The sequence below is a fragment of the Taurulus bubalis genome, assembly GCF_910589615.1.
Source record: "Taurulus bubalis genome assembly, chromosome: 14".
In the NCBI taxonomy this organism is placed as follows: Eukaryota; Metazoa; Chordata; class Actinopteri; order Perciformes; family Cottidae; genus Taurulus; species Taurulus bubalis.
The window spans coordinates 10,945,044-10,961,742 of record NC_136602.1 but is presented as its reverse complement, the minus strand read 5'-3'; the positions used below and the strand labels follow the sequence as shown (position 1 = coordinate 10,961,742).

The 16,699-nt window shown below is 41.5% G+C and overlaps 1 protein-coding gene across 1 annotated transcript in view; it reads left to right on the top strand.

Annotated features, from left to right (window-relative positions):
• LOC306746926 (protocadherin-15-like) overlaps positions 1-16,495 on the top strand; it is a gene marked incomplete at both ends in the record, with an annotated part of 133,932 nt that extends 117,437 nt beyond the window's left edge. The window contains 7 exons of the mRNA XM_079229912.1: positions 1,460-1,678; positions 4,708-4,827; positions 11,847-11,868; positions 12,465-12,503; positions 12,728-12,801; positions 14,316-14,430; positions 14,585-16,495. Of these exons, the coding sequence (XP_079086038.1) occupies positions 1,460-1,678; positions 4,708-4,827; positions 11,847-11,868; positions 12,465-12,503; positions 12,728-12,801; positions 14,316-14,430; positions 14,585-16,495 (2,500 nt within the window). The remainder of the gene's footprint in view (positions 1-1,459; positions 1,679-4,707; positions 4,828-11,846; positions 11,869-12,464; positions 12,504-12,727; positions 12,802-14,315; positions 14,431-14,584) is intronic.
• Between the last annotated feature and the right edge of the window lie 204 nt (positions 16,496-16,699).

Sequence of the window (16,699 nt, the reverse complement as noted above, 5' to 3'; positions counted from 1 at the left end):
AAAGAGAGAGACAACATAGGGAGACCATTCTTGCATTATAAAAGTGTCCTTATGCCACCTTGAACACAGCACTCGCTACCATTTGACCTCTCTAGAGGATGGATTGCCAGAGAAAACGTTTGATAACCTTCATCTCCGCTCATTTATTCACCTATGGAAAAACCCAAATGACAGTAATTTGATGTGGCAGTTTGCTCAATCCTTTATGAAGCAGATTGTTTGAAAGCCACTCTAGGTATTGTTTCAAAATAACATTGGGAGGATTGCTTTCATGCATGTTCATTTTACTTCAATATTGATGCAAATTCTGTCACAAGAGTGAAAACATGTTTGGTATGAAGATCACACTAAGGATTTCATTTATCTTATTTTGACAAATCATTTGCACTTAATAATAATGTGATGATCTAATTTACCAGATGCTACTGACCTTGAAATAATTGTCTCTCAGCAAATGACGCACTTAAAGTATTTGTTTGTTTTGCCACTTGAGGCAGGAGAAAACTAATTGAGAGCTCAACATTTACATATTATCATCTTTTGAGTTATGATTTATTTTTATCAAACATACTTACTGTATTTGACAATCCAGTAGTTATAGATCAACGTACATCATTTAGCTCTATCTTGGTTCTCTACCATAGAAAGTATATAAGAAGTGGACGTAGTCACTATGGAGTCACCCACTGGTTTGTGGAGTGCTGTCTTGAAGCCTTGAGTTTTTTTTTGGGGTTGTCGCCGCCTTGGATTTTGGCAACCAGAAGTGACACGAAAGGGTGAAGTACAACGGAATGCTGAATAAGACATTTTTAGGCCTCCAAAATTCTTACAATTAACTGAAAACACAATGTGAAAGGGTTAAAGTTGTAAGTTGAAAAAACTGGCAATTTCCAGACCAGACAACGCCGTGGTAGCAACCTGTCAATCACGAGGTAGCCACGCCCTAAAGCGTACCCTGCTTTATTGTCTAGTATGTTCTAAATGGGACATTAATTAACTAATAGGCGGGACATGGCTAAGTGGTTATCATGCCTGTCTTTCAATCAGAGGGTTGGTGGTTCGCGCCCCGGCTCTGCTAGTCCATGTCGCTGTGTCTACAGTATATAGAGCAAAAATGTAAGTCGCTTTGGATAAAAGCGTCCGCTAAATGAAATGTAATGTAATGTAAATGAACACCATGCTGTATTGAAGAAGACTTGAAACTGGCGATTGAGACCATAGACTGAGATAATAAATCAAGTGAGAAGTTTTTTTTCCTCAAAGACTTTTATACAAACAGACTTATTTTTGCAAACGGAGGTGTCGACTCCTGCTGGCTAGTAGAAAGAATGTAAGGTCAAGGCATTTCCGCATTGGCTTCACTTAATAATCATTTGGTACATTGTTTTTACAAAAGTATGGATTATAAAATCAGCTTTAAGATTATTCTCCTGGTTTTATTATGTGTTATACAACACAGATTTCTCGATGGGAATGTGCTGGAAATCAACAAGGAGTTCCAGCCATATCTGGGCGAGGGCGGCCGCATTCTGGAGATCCGCTCCCCAGACATTGTGGCCAGTGTGAAGAAGGCTGCCCAAGCTGTGGGCTACACAGAGGGAGCTCTTCTGGCCTTGGCCATCATCATCATCCTGTGCTGCATTCCTGCCATCCTCATCGTCATGGTCACCTACAAACAGTGAGTACTCTCGCCTCAAGGCAAGGCAAGTTTATTTGTATAGCACATTCCAACAACAAGGCGATACAAAGTGCTTCACATGAAAGCATTAAAAGCATCAAAACATAATGCAGAAGAAAACAAGATTTTAAAACAATTTAAAAAAACAATCAGTAATCATCACTGGATTCTGTAATCGATTAATCACGTTTTAACTGTTGTCACAAAGTTAAGAGGGAAATACATTTTAATTAAGCAGACCGTTGTCTTGGGAGATATTGCGTTTCACTTGGTTTTAGCGGAAACGTTTGCTCCTTGCAGACTAATCAGACATGTATTGTTATTTTATTGTTCACTGTACCCTCTGGCCCACAAAACTACAAACAGCATTGTTGAAAAGGGGTTTTGTCAGGTTTTTAAGAAAAATCGAGCCGATCTTGCTTGTTTGCTGCCTGTGTGTGTGTGTGTGTCTCTCTCTCTCTCTCATCAGACATGCTGACTGCGCTCTCTGCTGGGCTAATCTCCTTGCTCATGCTCTGTGAAAGCAGATTAATTAACACTCATTTGTGACAAATATCTACAGCCAATTGTGACCGTCACAGTGCGTCTTCACGCTACTTAATCATCTCTGCCTGACACACACACAATAAACAGTGTCTGGCTTGTTCAAACTCTCATTCACACACGCACACTGTGCAGTTTATGCTTTTTGTTTAAAGGCGAGGTAGAACTCTTGGCTGGCTGGAATAGGGGTCTTATCCCCTCTAATCGTTAGTATTCTGCAAATGTTCCATAAACAGTGATGTTTGGGGAAATGTTTATTGACGGCAGATGGGCGGAGTGGTTGTTCCGACGCAAATGCACAGAACAAACACACAGCGGAAAGCTGTTGATGGTGACATTAGACCTACCGCACAAACTGTCACAGCAGATGGCACTTTGTTGTTGCCGTCATTACTTTGGTCAAATTAAAGGATTTAAGAAATCACTTTCTGTATGTCAAGATAATTCTGTGTTGCCTCAATTTGAGAATGAGCATAATGTTTAAAACATGAATCTGTTTATTCATGTGGAATACTTGAATTTTGTTGTGAATAAGTAATGGTGATATGGAGCACAGGAGAATCACTTAAGGAGAAAGCAACGGCTACTTTTGCATGTTAGCCCTGCAGTCACTGCTGGAGGCTGGAGTGCTTGCTACTTTGGATAGAAATGGAAGAGAAAGTACAGAAAGTGTTCTACTGTTTTGTGGTTAAAGAGTACCATTATATGTTATACAAAGATATGTTTTGTCTGTGAAAGAATGTCATGATTAATGTTCATTATTTAATCAATGTCACCTCCCGACATTAAATACCTCCTCGCATTAAATACCTCCTCGCATTACAATTGTATGGAGGTTACACTCTTGACAAATGCAATGCAATTTCTCATCTTTTTTTGTCTCCTAATTATCTCTCTTCCTGTCTCCTCTCCTTTCTTCTGAATCAAACCCTAAAAACAGGTTCAAAGAGTAAGTAAACATTATTTATCTCATGTTCATTATTCATTTGTTTTGTAAAGATTAGTTGAATGTTTTGAAAATAATGAAAGATGTTTTGCATGCTAGGTAATGCCACTCTTTGGAAATGTCTGCCAGTATTATGACATAAAGCAACAGTGATTCATCTTGTAGGATACATAATTAAGTTGTATTTTGGCAGTTTAGATTCATGTGAAAAATCTAATGAAATTCAAAAGGAAAATCAACCCAAAGTCAACAAGACACATAGTTCTGTACTGAGATCCTCTTCGCTTGAAAACCTGTTACCCATCAGTTCTGCAGGTGCATTATTGTTAAACCTTTTTGTTAATAAAAGTATATTGCAGCAGAATGTAGCTCTAAATGTAGCTCACATAAAAAGCTAAAATCCACAATAATTTGTTGGTTGTTAGGTATCATACAAGTCCAAATCATTTTCTAAGATTGTCATGAAGACATGGAGGTATTGATCCTCAATATAACTCTTCATTGAATAGTCTTCAATCTCTTACAGGATTTACAACACTAGTGTCATTACTGTGCTGCTCCTGTGCAATCTAAAACAATCAAGTGTTGTGTGCGTGTTGGTCTCATTCTTAAAGCTCCATTAAGTAATATATGTTCTATTAATACAGAAAAAAATACCTTCCTGAAGGGGAAATGATTGCCAGTACGGTCCGTTCCTTTAAGAATCAACACTTCACTACACAGCTCTGTGCAGCTTTCAGAGTAAACAAGTAACTGGGGAAGAGAACGGAACAAGCAAACAAGAGCTGTATACAACCCAGGACCGAAATGCCTGTGACTTACAGTAGACAGCTAGCATGTTATCCATAAGAAAGTAACTTAATTGAAAAAAATAGATTCTAGTTTCTTTTAGAATCTCTTTTCTGGCCGTAACAATAAAAAAAAGCTTACTGCAGTTTTAATAAGAAAAGAAATAATGTTATCTAAACCTCATCTCAGCATGAGGCGACCAGAAAATATAATGCCACGATTGTCCGGGCCAAAATATGTGTATTGCATATGGAAACATCTCCTTTCGTAAACAATGTTTGTCGTGAAAAACAACAAAATCTTAAATAAGATGATGATGATGATAAATCAGGAGGTGCCACTGCATAAACGGGGCTTTAATGTTATTAATACAAATAAAACAAATAGTAACTGTTCTTTCTCTTGGATATAATTCACCACGATAAACGTTTACGTTTAAATACGCAATAAAATACGATAGCGTCCCATCCCTAACATCATCCCATGATATTGAGTTATTCTTTCCCTCCCCCCAATATTTATTTGACATGACTTAACATAATAGGAACGTTAGTTTTACTGCCAGTTACTGCATGTGCCTCCTTTTTGAAAAAGAAAACTTTTTCTAGAAAGGAGTAGTTCATTCTTAACTACATTAAGTGTGAAAGAAAAATTTTGGGGTTGATTTTCCTTTGCATGTTTGTGCACGAGGTTGTTTATCTGTGGACTGGAAACATATCTCGGTGACTGTAAATGTTGACACCTTGCACAGGCGACAGGCAGAGTGTGCCAAAACTGCCAGGATTCAGATGGCTTTGCCACCAGGAGGGAAAGCAGCTCCGGCGGGGGCTCCCAGTGCCAACCTGTACGAGGAGCTGGGCGACAGCAGCATGTGAGTCAACCCTGACCCTTTCTTTATCTACCTCCCATCGCACCTGTTCCCATGACAAGCAGGTACTCTTGCTCTGCAGGTTCCTTTCTTTCTTCTCAGAAAAAAAAAGCTTTTATGTTGAATGCCAGTACTTCTGCCTTAGTATCCTCCTGTTTTTGACACCAACTGTTGTCTAGTATTCAAAATCATTTCCCTCTGCTTTTCTAAAATTACTACTGGCAGCTCTGCATGTTGACCTCAGACGTTCACCTTCTGCTTTAGATGTATTTGTACCTGCATCAATGGATCTCCCTGCTATTTTGCTTCTTTGCCATTATCTACTTTAAATATCAGGAGATCACACGGTACACTGCAGCACAGCTGGTGATGAGACTTGAGCTAATAGATGTGTTCCTAATTTGACTGTGTATGCATTTTTGCAAGATGCTCTTTCAAGGTAAGAAGAGTGTGTTGTGTTTATACAATAATGTATAGTTTGCTGGGAATAGAAACTACAGTCTGGCCTGTGCTTCGTAATTGCTTTTCATAAATTACTTTAAACCTTCCTTTATTTATTAAAACATACATTAAATGCTTGCCTTTATGTCCAGTGTTTTGCCATCTATTTTCACCTTTCATTTGAAATAATACCCCAAACATGGAATGGCCTACATGAATACATTAATTTTAAATGAGACCAAATTGAATTTAAACAGCTGCCCTGCTGGGTTTAATCATTTTGATTTACAGCATTTAAAGAAATACTGCCATTAAGATCATATTGGCCTTTATACAAAAGAAAATGAAAGCTTAACGGCCAGCTGTAAAATGCTTGTATAATGTTTACAACAGATGTTGACCAACACTCAACAACTAGCAGAAGCTTTTGATTCTGTAGAAGAGCTTGTGGGGATTGTATTGTGTCCGAGCAATGTTTATTTGGGGGTTATATTCCAAGTAGAGTTGGTCGATAAACAACCCCATTAAAAGACATTGAAACAAAGTTATAGAAATAGAAAGTGTGTGTCTGTGTCCAAAACATAAATCGTTAAATGTTAGGGTGAGGATTTAAGGACTTATGGTTAGCTTTTGATTATGGGATAAATTTAGGGTTAGGCTGGTAGCGGTTATTGTTTGGGTAAGTCTCCAAGAGATTACAATGTAATGTCCCCAAAAGTCATGAAAATGTGATGTCTGTGTCTGTGTAGCACACAACAGTCTAGCATACTCTGCAGATACACACAGCAACTATATAAATTCAGTATTGACGTACTCTTGAGCTTACGTTTCATCCACACCTCTGACAGTTTTGCTTTAGTCTTCTTACCATCTGTATGTCTTTCTGTCTTCTCCATCATTTCTATTCCCCTGTCTCTCTGGATTCAGACTGCAGTAAGTAATCCAAAAATATATGACGTCTGAGGCATTTGATCAATATATTTGTATGATATCACACAGGAGACGCACCCTAGTTTCCCCCCTTGCTTATAGCTTTTGCTGAGCATATGCATATACTATATACAGTATATTTTTGATTTTGGTATGTACTTAACCTTCAGTCAATCAGGAAGATTTTTTTACCATTGGGCATAAATATATTTTGTTAATTTACCTCGGTGAAGTGGTAGCAGTTGAACGTTTTTTTTAGGCTTAGATAAAGACTTTAAGTCCCACGTAGTCAGGAAACATGAAGCACCCTTCTTTAGATTCACTGAATTTCAGTAGCTATCACTATAGCTGTCTCCTGTCTCCCGACCAATTAAACAATTGTCTCCTCATGTGCTTTGTTGCCCTTTGACCTACACGTCTCTTAGTGTTGTGACTGATTTGCACTAATGCATCCAATTTGGGTTGATGTTGGTGATTTGTATCATACTGTATCTTTGGACAAAAGCCCAGCATACCTGTTGCCAATTTATATATATATTAAATTACTTTTTTAACTTGAATTCTTTAGCATAAGCTTAGAAAGTTTTGAGTTGCCTCAAAATACAGACGTTCTTAGTAACAGTCACAATACTTCGAGTCATAATCAGTTAAACTGTTGCTTTTGCCTCACTCTTTTTCCTTTGCTTCGCTCACCCCTAGACCATCAATCATCAATACTCACTTGTTTCAAGTCATCTTTTTTTTCTTCTTCACCTTCACTTTTTGCTGGGGCAGGGTTAAAAAGTCTGTCATTGAGGAGGCCGACAACCAGAGGATTCTTGGCACCTTTGCCTGTCGCGCCATTGCAGCCCGCGGCAACGGAGCGTTGCACGTCAACCTGCCCAAGTCAGAGAGCAACGTGACCTTCCTCTCTGACCGCAACCCACTCACCACTCACAACCCTGTGTACGATGACAGCAGTCCTGAGGTCTCTGCACGGGGGGAGAGTCCGTCTGAGAAGCGCTTCTTCTTTTCTCCTCCCCACTCAGCAGGGTCAGACTACGTCTGGTCAATGCCTGTTCGCATTCACGGAGGGCTGCACGATTATGAGGTGCCAAGGAGACAAGCTCTTATGGACCCAGACGACTGGGAGCTCCAGATACTCAAAGCAGCCATGACTGGCATGCGAAGGCCGGAGAGTTTGGACACGCTTTGCCTGAGCAGCAGTGCAGAGACCAAGTTGTCAGTCCGTGAGCAGGCCAAGCAGTTTGAGCAACAGGCCTACCCGGATCAGACCCTCACGCATAGGAGTGGCTCCCAAGGCTCCCTCTCCTCAATCCTTGTCAGGGATAGAGACAGCGATGACATGCTGGAGCTGACCTCAGAAGCTCTGCTCTCCATCATGGATTTCCCCTATAGCACCACTTCTGTGGGCAGGGATGTGCCCCCCAGCATTATCATTAATCAGGGAGATGCCTCGTGGCCCCTTGCTAGTCAAAGACCGACGCAACCCGTCCTCAGGAGGTTCAGCTCCAGCATCTCCAGCTACGTGGCGGTTCAGCCATGTCAAATCACTGTGGAGATGATACCAGACCCACCACAAAGTCCTGCGCCGCCTCCTCCTCTTCCTCCTCCTCCTCCTCCTCCTCCACAGCAACATCCCCCTTCCCCACCCACATCTCCCCCCTCTAGTCCACCTTCTTCTCCGCCTTCACCACCCTACGTTCATAAACCTCAATATTTCCCTCACTCCTCTCCTCCTCCTGTCAATAAACAGGTTGCGCCCCCACCTCCGCTGCCTCCTCCTCCTCCTCCTTCTCTCTCTGCCCCGCCTCTCCCTCCCCCGCCCCTCTCTGCCCCGCCTCTCCCTCCCCCGCCTCTCCCTGCCCCACCTCTCCCTCCCCCATCCTCGCCCGCTATCAGCGATCATTCACGCCCAGTCGTCCAGTTTGTTCCAAACTTTTTGCCGTCCGTCTCCTCGCTTCGCCCTGTTTCGGAACGAAAGCACCCCCCTCCTCTTGACACGTCACAAACTGATGCCGGGAAAAGGGAACTTAAAGGGATCCTGAAAAACATCCAGAATCTAGCCGACATAGAGCGATCTGTTGCCAATCTGTACAGCCAAGTAGACAAAACTGGCAAGGTGCCCAAGTTTAACAAGAAACCACAAGTGACTGAAGAATCAGAAGGTGCTCACAAACTGCAACGCTCTGATCCCTGGGATGAGCAGAGCACGCCAAAAACAACCAACTCCAGCTCTGTATTCCAAATCAACTCGGCAACAAGTGCGAACCATGCTGAAAATGGAATGAGTGAAATGAACACGGCAACAGACGTTCAGCAGACAAACCAATTGAACAGCCCAAACACTGCTGAGCACTCTCAATCCACAATGTTCTGACTTTTTCCCCTCTGTCTCCGCACTCTTGTTATTTCCATTTATACATATCCATGCCTGTTTTTCTGGTTTCTAACTATGTTTTACAGTTACAGTTGGTAGTATTTTGTTTTAACTTAGCCAAGTCTGATGAGTTTGACTGAGGTCTTTCAGACAAAATGCTTTTTTACTTGACATTTTGTGTGGAAATCAAATTGTAGAGCCAACTGCCAAGAAATGTACTCAACTCTGCCACATTGACTGTACAATGTGCTCACAGGCTTGCAGTAGAACATGAAAGAGGCTTGCATAGACAGTCAGTTTGGCCTAGTTTTGCATGTTTTAATTATCTGAACTGCTATTTGATATATGGTATGATAGTGTTAAGCATACCCCAGAGTTCATATTATAAGTTATAGTTAGTGTCATATTTCAGTTCATAAACTTAACATGTCCTAACCAAAGCTACTGTAATTCAATTATACTAAACACCAACGTTTATAAATCTCAAAGGCTTTTTCTGGCTGCATATTGCAGATTTTCAATTGTTCTTTGACTTCTTCATCTAAGACCAGAACATTTAGAATGCTGTTGCTTCCTGCAGAATCCTAATTAGGCAAATAATAATGCTAAATGTTTTTATTTTTTTCAAACAAGGTAAAGATTACCCTAAATATTAAGATTCCCAAAGGTATGCAAATACTATGAAACCATATTACATTATTTAAAACTACTTACTGTGATGAATGAATGTTTCAGGTGTATGATGTAGCAAACAGAGATACAACTAATTGGCGTATCCACCCTTGAGTAAGGGAACAATATACACAGAAAAAACAAAAAATCTAGAAATTTACATATATATATATATATATATATATATAGAGCAACATTACATGAAATTAAATTGGATATTACACTAAGGCAGGCTACAGTAAATCCTGTTATTTAAATGTAATACCGTTGAATGCAGATAGACGGGGCCAGGCACTCCTCAGGGAAGACATCTTAAATCGGCTACAAAAATACATCAACTTGGTTCCTCAGCAGGCTCATGTTGAATGAAGAGAGCCAACCTCGGGGGGACCTGTCTCTTCACATGTCTGCAGAGATCCTCCCAGCATGATAAAGTAGTCACTGTGATGTTCGGCTGCACACTGGAAAAGGCTAATTAGAGAACCAATCAATCGTTAACTAGGGCCGCTGCCTGTGGGACTGTCAACTATTGTTACCCTCTCCTTTTTTTTTTTCCTTCTCTCTGACCTTCTGCCTGTCCCATTTGTCTGTGTTTCTCTCTCACTTCTTCTCCCCTGTAGTTGGTTCTAATACTCTCCGATCCTTGGCCTCTTCTTGTTAATCTTTCCTTGTGGTTCTCGGGAGATTCTATTACCTTCTTTACACTCATTGCAATGCGGCCTCTATCCCCCTCTCTCTTCCTTTTTTGTGTGCTTAGGTTTCTTCCAGTCCTCTCTGTCTTTCTCCCACATACCCTTTATGTGTTTGTTTCCCTCTCTGTGCCCTAAGGCAAATGGTCTTAGCATACCTCCCTTCCAGAGCAATGTAATGTTTGATTCATCAAACGTTCCCCTGATGCACAGATCGAAGGCCTTCTAATTCTGTATTCCATGTTCACGACATGGGGTAATCTCTTTTGTAAAAAGGCAAGCAGCTCACATGCTGGGTTTCTTTCCACCCAAAGAGCAGCAGGTGTTCAATGGTATTCTTTATGTTCCATTTCACAACTTTCCTTCTGTGTCCTTATTGATAATTCAATGCAGTAATGTAAAAAAAAAAACAATCACATGGAAGACCAAATTAAAAGTTTTCCTTTTAAAAGTTAAAATAACTTTTCTCAGGAAAAGTTTGAAAATCAAGACAAACTTAACAATAAACGTATGTTTTGAGTAGCAATTAACCAGATTTCATCATAGTATGTTCAAGAAATACAAACAAAGACCTTATTGTATACACAACATATTTGGCTTTAATCAGTATCTATGTACACACAAAATGCTATTGCATGAAAACATCCACCTGCTCTTACACCATATACTGCATCATATTTTCATTGTTGCTCAACATTTTGGTCACTACGTTAGTCAACTTTTGTACCAAGAGTTTGATGAGAAAATCAATACCACTCTCACACTGGAAAGAGATATTCTTCTCATTTCACTCAGCAAGAATACGCGTATTTCCCAAAATGTTGAACTAATCATTTAACTTTAATTTCTGTTACAATGGGTTAGGGAAATTTTGTTATTGGTCAAGGTATTTGTGACATAATAGTAAAATATATTGTATTGTTGTCTACATAGAAATGTGTAGTGAAAAAATGTAAAGCTAGTCCTTACTGCTGTTGATATAATACACTGGGTTCTTCAGTATTCTAGTCTTGCAATAATTCTGAGTTCAACTCTCTCACCTCTTTTTCTACAACATTACATTATCACCCATCTTCCCCCAACTCCCCTCTTGTGCAAACTTCCTATGGCTGCTGCCCACTGGGCCATTTTTCTTGATGTTTCATGAATCAGCAGTAGCCAGCAGCCAAGCCAATAGGTCATCCATCAGATCCCACTCCCATCATCCACTGTGCCTGGGAGGCGTGGCCATATGGCCGTGTCCTGTCCTCTGGTCCCTGCCCATAATAACAGATTACAGCTCTCCTGAGGAAGCTCACATCATTGCTTGGCCATATATCTGAGTGCAATAGTCGTCATTATTTATGGGCCCAGACAGGTTACAGTTGTACGCTTGTGAAACTGGAGGGTTCAGTCGGGCTGCTCCATTACTCGCCGTTTCTCATTGACTCGTACTGAATGCACTGCAGATGCATTGTTGTCCTCAGGAGCCGTGATAACCACAACAATTTTATTAACTTTCTTGGAGTCAGTAATTCCTCCTTGAATGACAATGTCCTTTTCATATCTGCGAAGAGATGCCATCTGTATGAACACTGACTTTTTTTCAAACTCCAATCTTCCCAGCCTCTTTGATATTTGCATTTATTGTATCTTTTTTTCTCTCCCTGTTTGGATGAGATAACAGTGGGGGAAAACAGCCCACACCAGCACGATAACATTGTTGCCTCGGGCATCCTTTTTTTAAACTGAACAATATCTGCAACTCTGTAATTTAACATATGAAAATGCACAGTAAGTAAATCTGCAATTTCCTCACTGGTCAGCAGAATTTAGTCCTGTAGACTTAACATTGCATTTATCTAAAAGCACTTGAAATGCTGCTGTCAATCCATATTCATTATTTGTCTTGTTTCCTCCTTTCACAGCAGGCGAGGAGGCTACGGCAGACAGGTAAGCATTCCTGTTGTGATGTGTTCTTATCTTATTGTTGCGCCAAGACATTTTGTCACTCAAAGCAGGTTGAGGCAGCTTATATCCTATTATTTTTTATCTACAACTGACTTGATGGAAACTACCAGAAGATCTCGCTGATAGGACTTCTGACACTGACATTGCAGTTTAGGTTTGATTTGAAAGTCTTTTGTATTCCTCAATGTTCCTGTCAAATAGCAGATAAGCATTTGGAGGACTTTTTCTCCTAACTAATCAGAGACCAAACAAAGTGACTCTGTTTGACATTAAATTTTTTCTTTTTTGTCACCAAGTAATCTATGAATTGTCAGCACCTGCAATTTCTTACTTACACTCATGCTTCACTAACATCTTCCCACTTTTTCCTTGCTTCATTTCCATCAATATTTTATCAATCTTTTCCTCTTGCTCCTCCATTGTGTATAACATAGACCTAGCAAGACAAATAAGACATGCCTGCACTGTCTGGATTTAAATCTGAAATATGCCGAGTGAACTCTCCCTTATGTTTGTGTCTCTACTGACCATCCTTTCCTTCCATTGCCTTTTCCTTCTTCTGTACTAATCTTTGGCAGCAACAGCAACTGCTGAGGCCATCTCTTCTGAGACCTGAGGTAGAAACCCTCCTGCTTTTCCTAATTCACAGGGATTGTAGTCATTCTGCTGTATACTCGCCCTGTATGCTGCTGCTGCTCTTCTTCTTCTTCTTCTTCTTCTTCTTCTTCTTCTTCTTCTTCTTCTTCTTCTTCTTCTTCTTCTTCTTCTTCTTCTTCTTCTTCTTCTGTCTTTCTCCGAGGAGTGCTGAGTATTTTTTTTTCTCTGCCCCTCTGAAATGAAGGAACTCTCCATGGAGTCAGGTATCGACCCAGGCCAGGATTACTACACACAAGACTACTATAATTACGACCAAGGGTGAGCATGCAGCCCACTGACCCGAATCTCTCATCATTCATACTCTGATCCATGGAACTGATCTCTTTCGGTTCATTTAAAGCAAAATATATATATATATATATATATATAACATCATTGGGACTTATTTATTGGGGCCTTGCCTTCCAGCTCTCATTCCTTCAGTCCTTGGGGAGAGGCAAGCATTTATTTTAAAGTTCAGTATAAAATTATGAGCATAACTTGGGCATAACTTCAGCTGTATATAACAGCCGAGCGTTTACCCTTTCTACTCCCATCAAATGAGATCAATTATGCTGCCTTGAGTCAGGCACCTGCGAATGTGATAGCGCTTTCCCATGGTTTATTGGACAGAGGGTGTTTTGGCTTACCTGTTACATAGCCCATATGGTCTAAAGAGGGAAAACATGGAACTCAAAGCCGTAACAGCTGCTGGGAAATTGTTATTCATTAAACGCTCCCGCTCTGTGGCAGGTGACTTGCAACACACAAGTTTATCAAAACAGGGAGAGGATTCTGCACTTTACAGGCTTAAAATGAGAAATGGAAATGTTTCAAAACCTACCATATTGAAATTAAGAGTCGTAGTTGCTAAGCGACTTGCTGTACGTACTCTTTACAAACTCTAATTTCCTCAGCTGTTCATGCTCGCTTTCTTTTGCGACAAGCTGTAATTATATTTTAATAGTATGCCACAAAGTTCATTGTAAGTGTGCCATCTTCATTGTGACTGGATGCCTTTGATGTGTTTATCAATGCATTGAGCACACTATAATAGCAGTCAAGTGTTTTATCTGACAATCACCAGACCGTCACTTGTGCCATCGACACAGAAGGTGTCGATGGCACAAATTACCATCAGCGTCTTTTCTTTAGGGTCTTCTGTAATTCGGTATTGTGGAGTGAGCAGAATAATTCACATGTTCAGTATTAATGATCCAAGCTAATTGAGGTCATCAACCAAATGAATGCAGACAACCTAATGGTTGAATTATGAATTGTGTGATATACAAATACAATAGATACATTATGAAATATCTTCTTTGTCCTTGTCTTTCCTTTCAATCTCAACTGGCAAAAAAATAGAACTGCATTCTGCTCTCTTTGGTGGGCAGTATTGGATCTTACACATGCTGTGGAATAAAAAAAACAGCACATTGGGGAAAAGTTATGCAACCTGATTTTGTTCAAGTGTTTCAATGGGCATTACTTATTAATCTACAAGTCCCCATCACAACATTCTTGCAAGTTATTAAACCCCTTTGACAAACAGGCAAATATGTACTCCACTATGTTTATTTTGGGAAATGCTTTGTCAGCCTCTGCAACTTTCTCTTTCTGTCTATTATATCCCTCCAAACTTACAAAGTATAGTAAATCACCATTACAATTACTGCCTATGCTATGCCATCTTGCTTATGTTAGGGAATTATTAAAACCATAAGTATAGTGTCATGGTAGTCCGCAGTAATTTAAAACCATGTGTGCATATTTTGTGTGAATCTATTTCTCAGGTATGACATTCCTCAGTATGGCAGTCGGAGGAAGCTGATATCTCCCATGTACGATGAATATGGAGAGCTGATCATGGAAGATGATGGCTATTTCTACAGTCCTCAAGGCCCTGAGGTATTAGCTTTCCTTAGATGTGAATGTCATACTTGCATTGATAATGTCAAGATTATTAATTATTGTCTGAATCGGTTGTTTGTCCAATGAAAGTGAAGCGTCAACCGTGATTTATCATCCCAAAGAGTTGCTGAATTAAACATGACTGTTTTAGGGCCGGGGCAGAGGACGTGGTCGAGGTGGACCCAAGAGGGTTGCATTTAGGGACATGCCTCCAGGGGACGAAATCGAACAAGCTGAGCCAGCAGAGCCTTCTAAGGCTGCCAAGAGACTGAAATCTGTCATGAAACTCAGCAAACTCCTGGGAGCCAGCAAGCAGCCGTCTAATGCTGGTCCTTCTGGCACATCTCCGTGGAAGAAAGCCAAGATGCTCAAGATGCTTGGTGGTGGGAAAAAGGACCAGGATTACGCCAAACTGATGTCAGCCCGCCGCATTGACAGCCAGGAGAGTCTGAGTGGTGTACCTGCCGTTTTGGGACCAATCGATAGCAAGTCGGATACCCGCAGCCGGCTTGGCAAAGTTTTAAGGAAAATCAACTTAAGCAACAAGTTGCAGTTTCGGAGGAAGTCTCAAAGTAGTGTGAGTCGTGGCTCGGCCACAGGTAGCGAGAAAGACGAGGAGGCCTCACAAGTAACCAGTGAAGATGACAAGAAGTCTAAAGTGTCCATTAGTGTTTCTGAAAGTGAGCCAGAAGCAGTTGCAAGTGGAAGTGGAGGCAGTAGGGAGAAAGACTCTGATGATGAATCCTCGGAGAAAAGCAGTGTTGACAGAGATTATCTGAAAGTAGATTTGGACCGGGATGATGCCAATGAAAGCACTGTGGACTCAGAGGAAGAGCCTGATGAGGAGCCAGGGGATTCTGATGAGGAAAGCAAGTCCAAATCTGAAGGAGAAGAAACGGAAAAGGAATCTGTCAGTGAGAAAGAGTCTGGGACTGAAAGAGAGTCAGAGTCGGAGAAAGAGTCAGAGTCGGAGAAAGAGTCGGATAAGGAGTCAGAGTCAGAGAAGTCATCGGCTACAGAGAAAGAATCAGAAACTGAGAAAGACTCAGAGTCTGAGAAAGAGTCAGAATCTGATAAAGAAACAGAATCAGGAACAGGCACAGCAACAGAGAAGGAAACAAGCACAGAAAAGGATTCAGGGACAGAAAAAGACTCTGATGAAGAGTCTGAAGAAGGAGAGACTTCAGGAAGCACTAAAGGAAGTGGGTCTTCTGCCCGTTCTTCTATGAGATCATCAGCTACTGAGGCCAGCAAGGGGAGCAGCGCTTCAGGCATCAGTGGGAGTGGAACTGAGAGTGGCAGTGGAAGTGGCAGCGGGACTGGTACCAGAGTAAGTGAAGGTGCAAGTGAGAGCGGCAGTGGTAGCGTAAGTAGTGCGGCATCTTCATCTGGCTCAATTGTTCGGTCGTCACAAAGGACCAAATCATCAGGAAGCGCGGTGGCCTCAGAGAAGTCCAGTGAAGAACTCAGTGAGGCCGGGACGGGGACAGTCAGTGAGGCAGAGTCAGGGTCAGGAAGTGAAGGCTCTATGTCTCGAGGGTCCAGCCAGAGGAAAATGTCTGGGTCAGAGTCTGGTGAAGGCTCTTCATCCGGCAGTCAGATGACAGACCAGATAAGTGGGGAGAGTTCAGCTGGATCCCGGTCCACCAGTGGCAGCCGCCGTTCCCAAAAATCCCTTCTGAGCCGCAGATCTGAGGACACAATCACAGAGGAGAGTGAAGAAGAGCATGAGGAAGAATCTGAGAGTGCTGACGAGAGCAAAGAGTCAGCCAGTGAGCTCAGTGATGACGCATCGCCCTCGACTTCTACTGTGGCGTCCAGAGACCCTGGGCCCTCCGCTTCCTATACTGGTCCACCATACAGCTCCGAGATCAGGAGCGTCGGTGACACCTCTGTAGAAACATACGGAGGACTGTCCCCTATCACTGAAGTGGACGAGGACGCCATCTCCTCTGATAAGTCCTCCACATCAGAGACCGGCAGTGCTTCGAAGGACTCGGGAGAAACGGAAGCTACGTCGGATGCTGATTCTGAGTCTGAAGGAAACTCAACTGCCTTCTAGGGAGATATATTGTCTGCTGTGAAGTAAGAGTGAATAAAATCAATTACCCTTGCATGGAAGTGAAGAAATCTTGCTTGTCACTGCAGAGTGTTTCAAACGTCCACTTTTCCTCATTTCCCCTAAGCAAGAAAAAACGTTGGTGGTTTCCTGCTGCAAAACATCAGAGTTTTGCTCTCTTTCTTACACCTTTGACTTCGTCCTCTC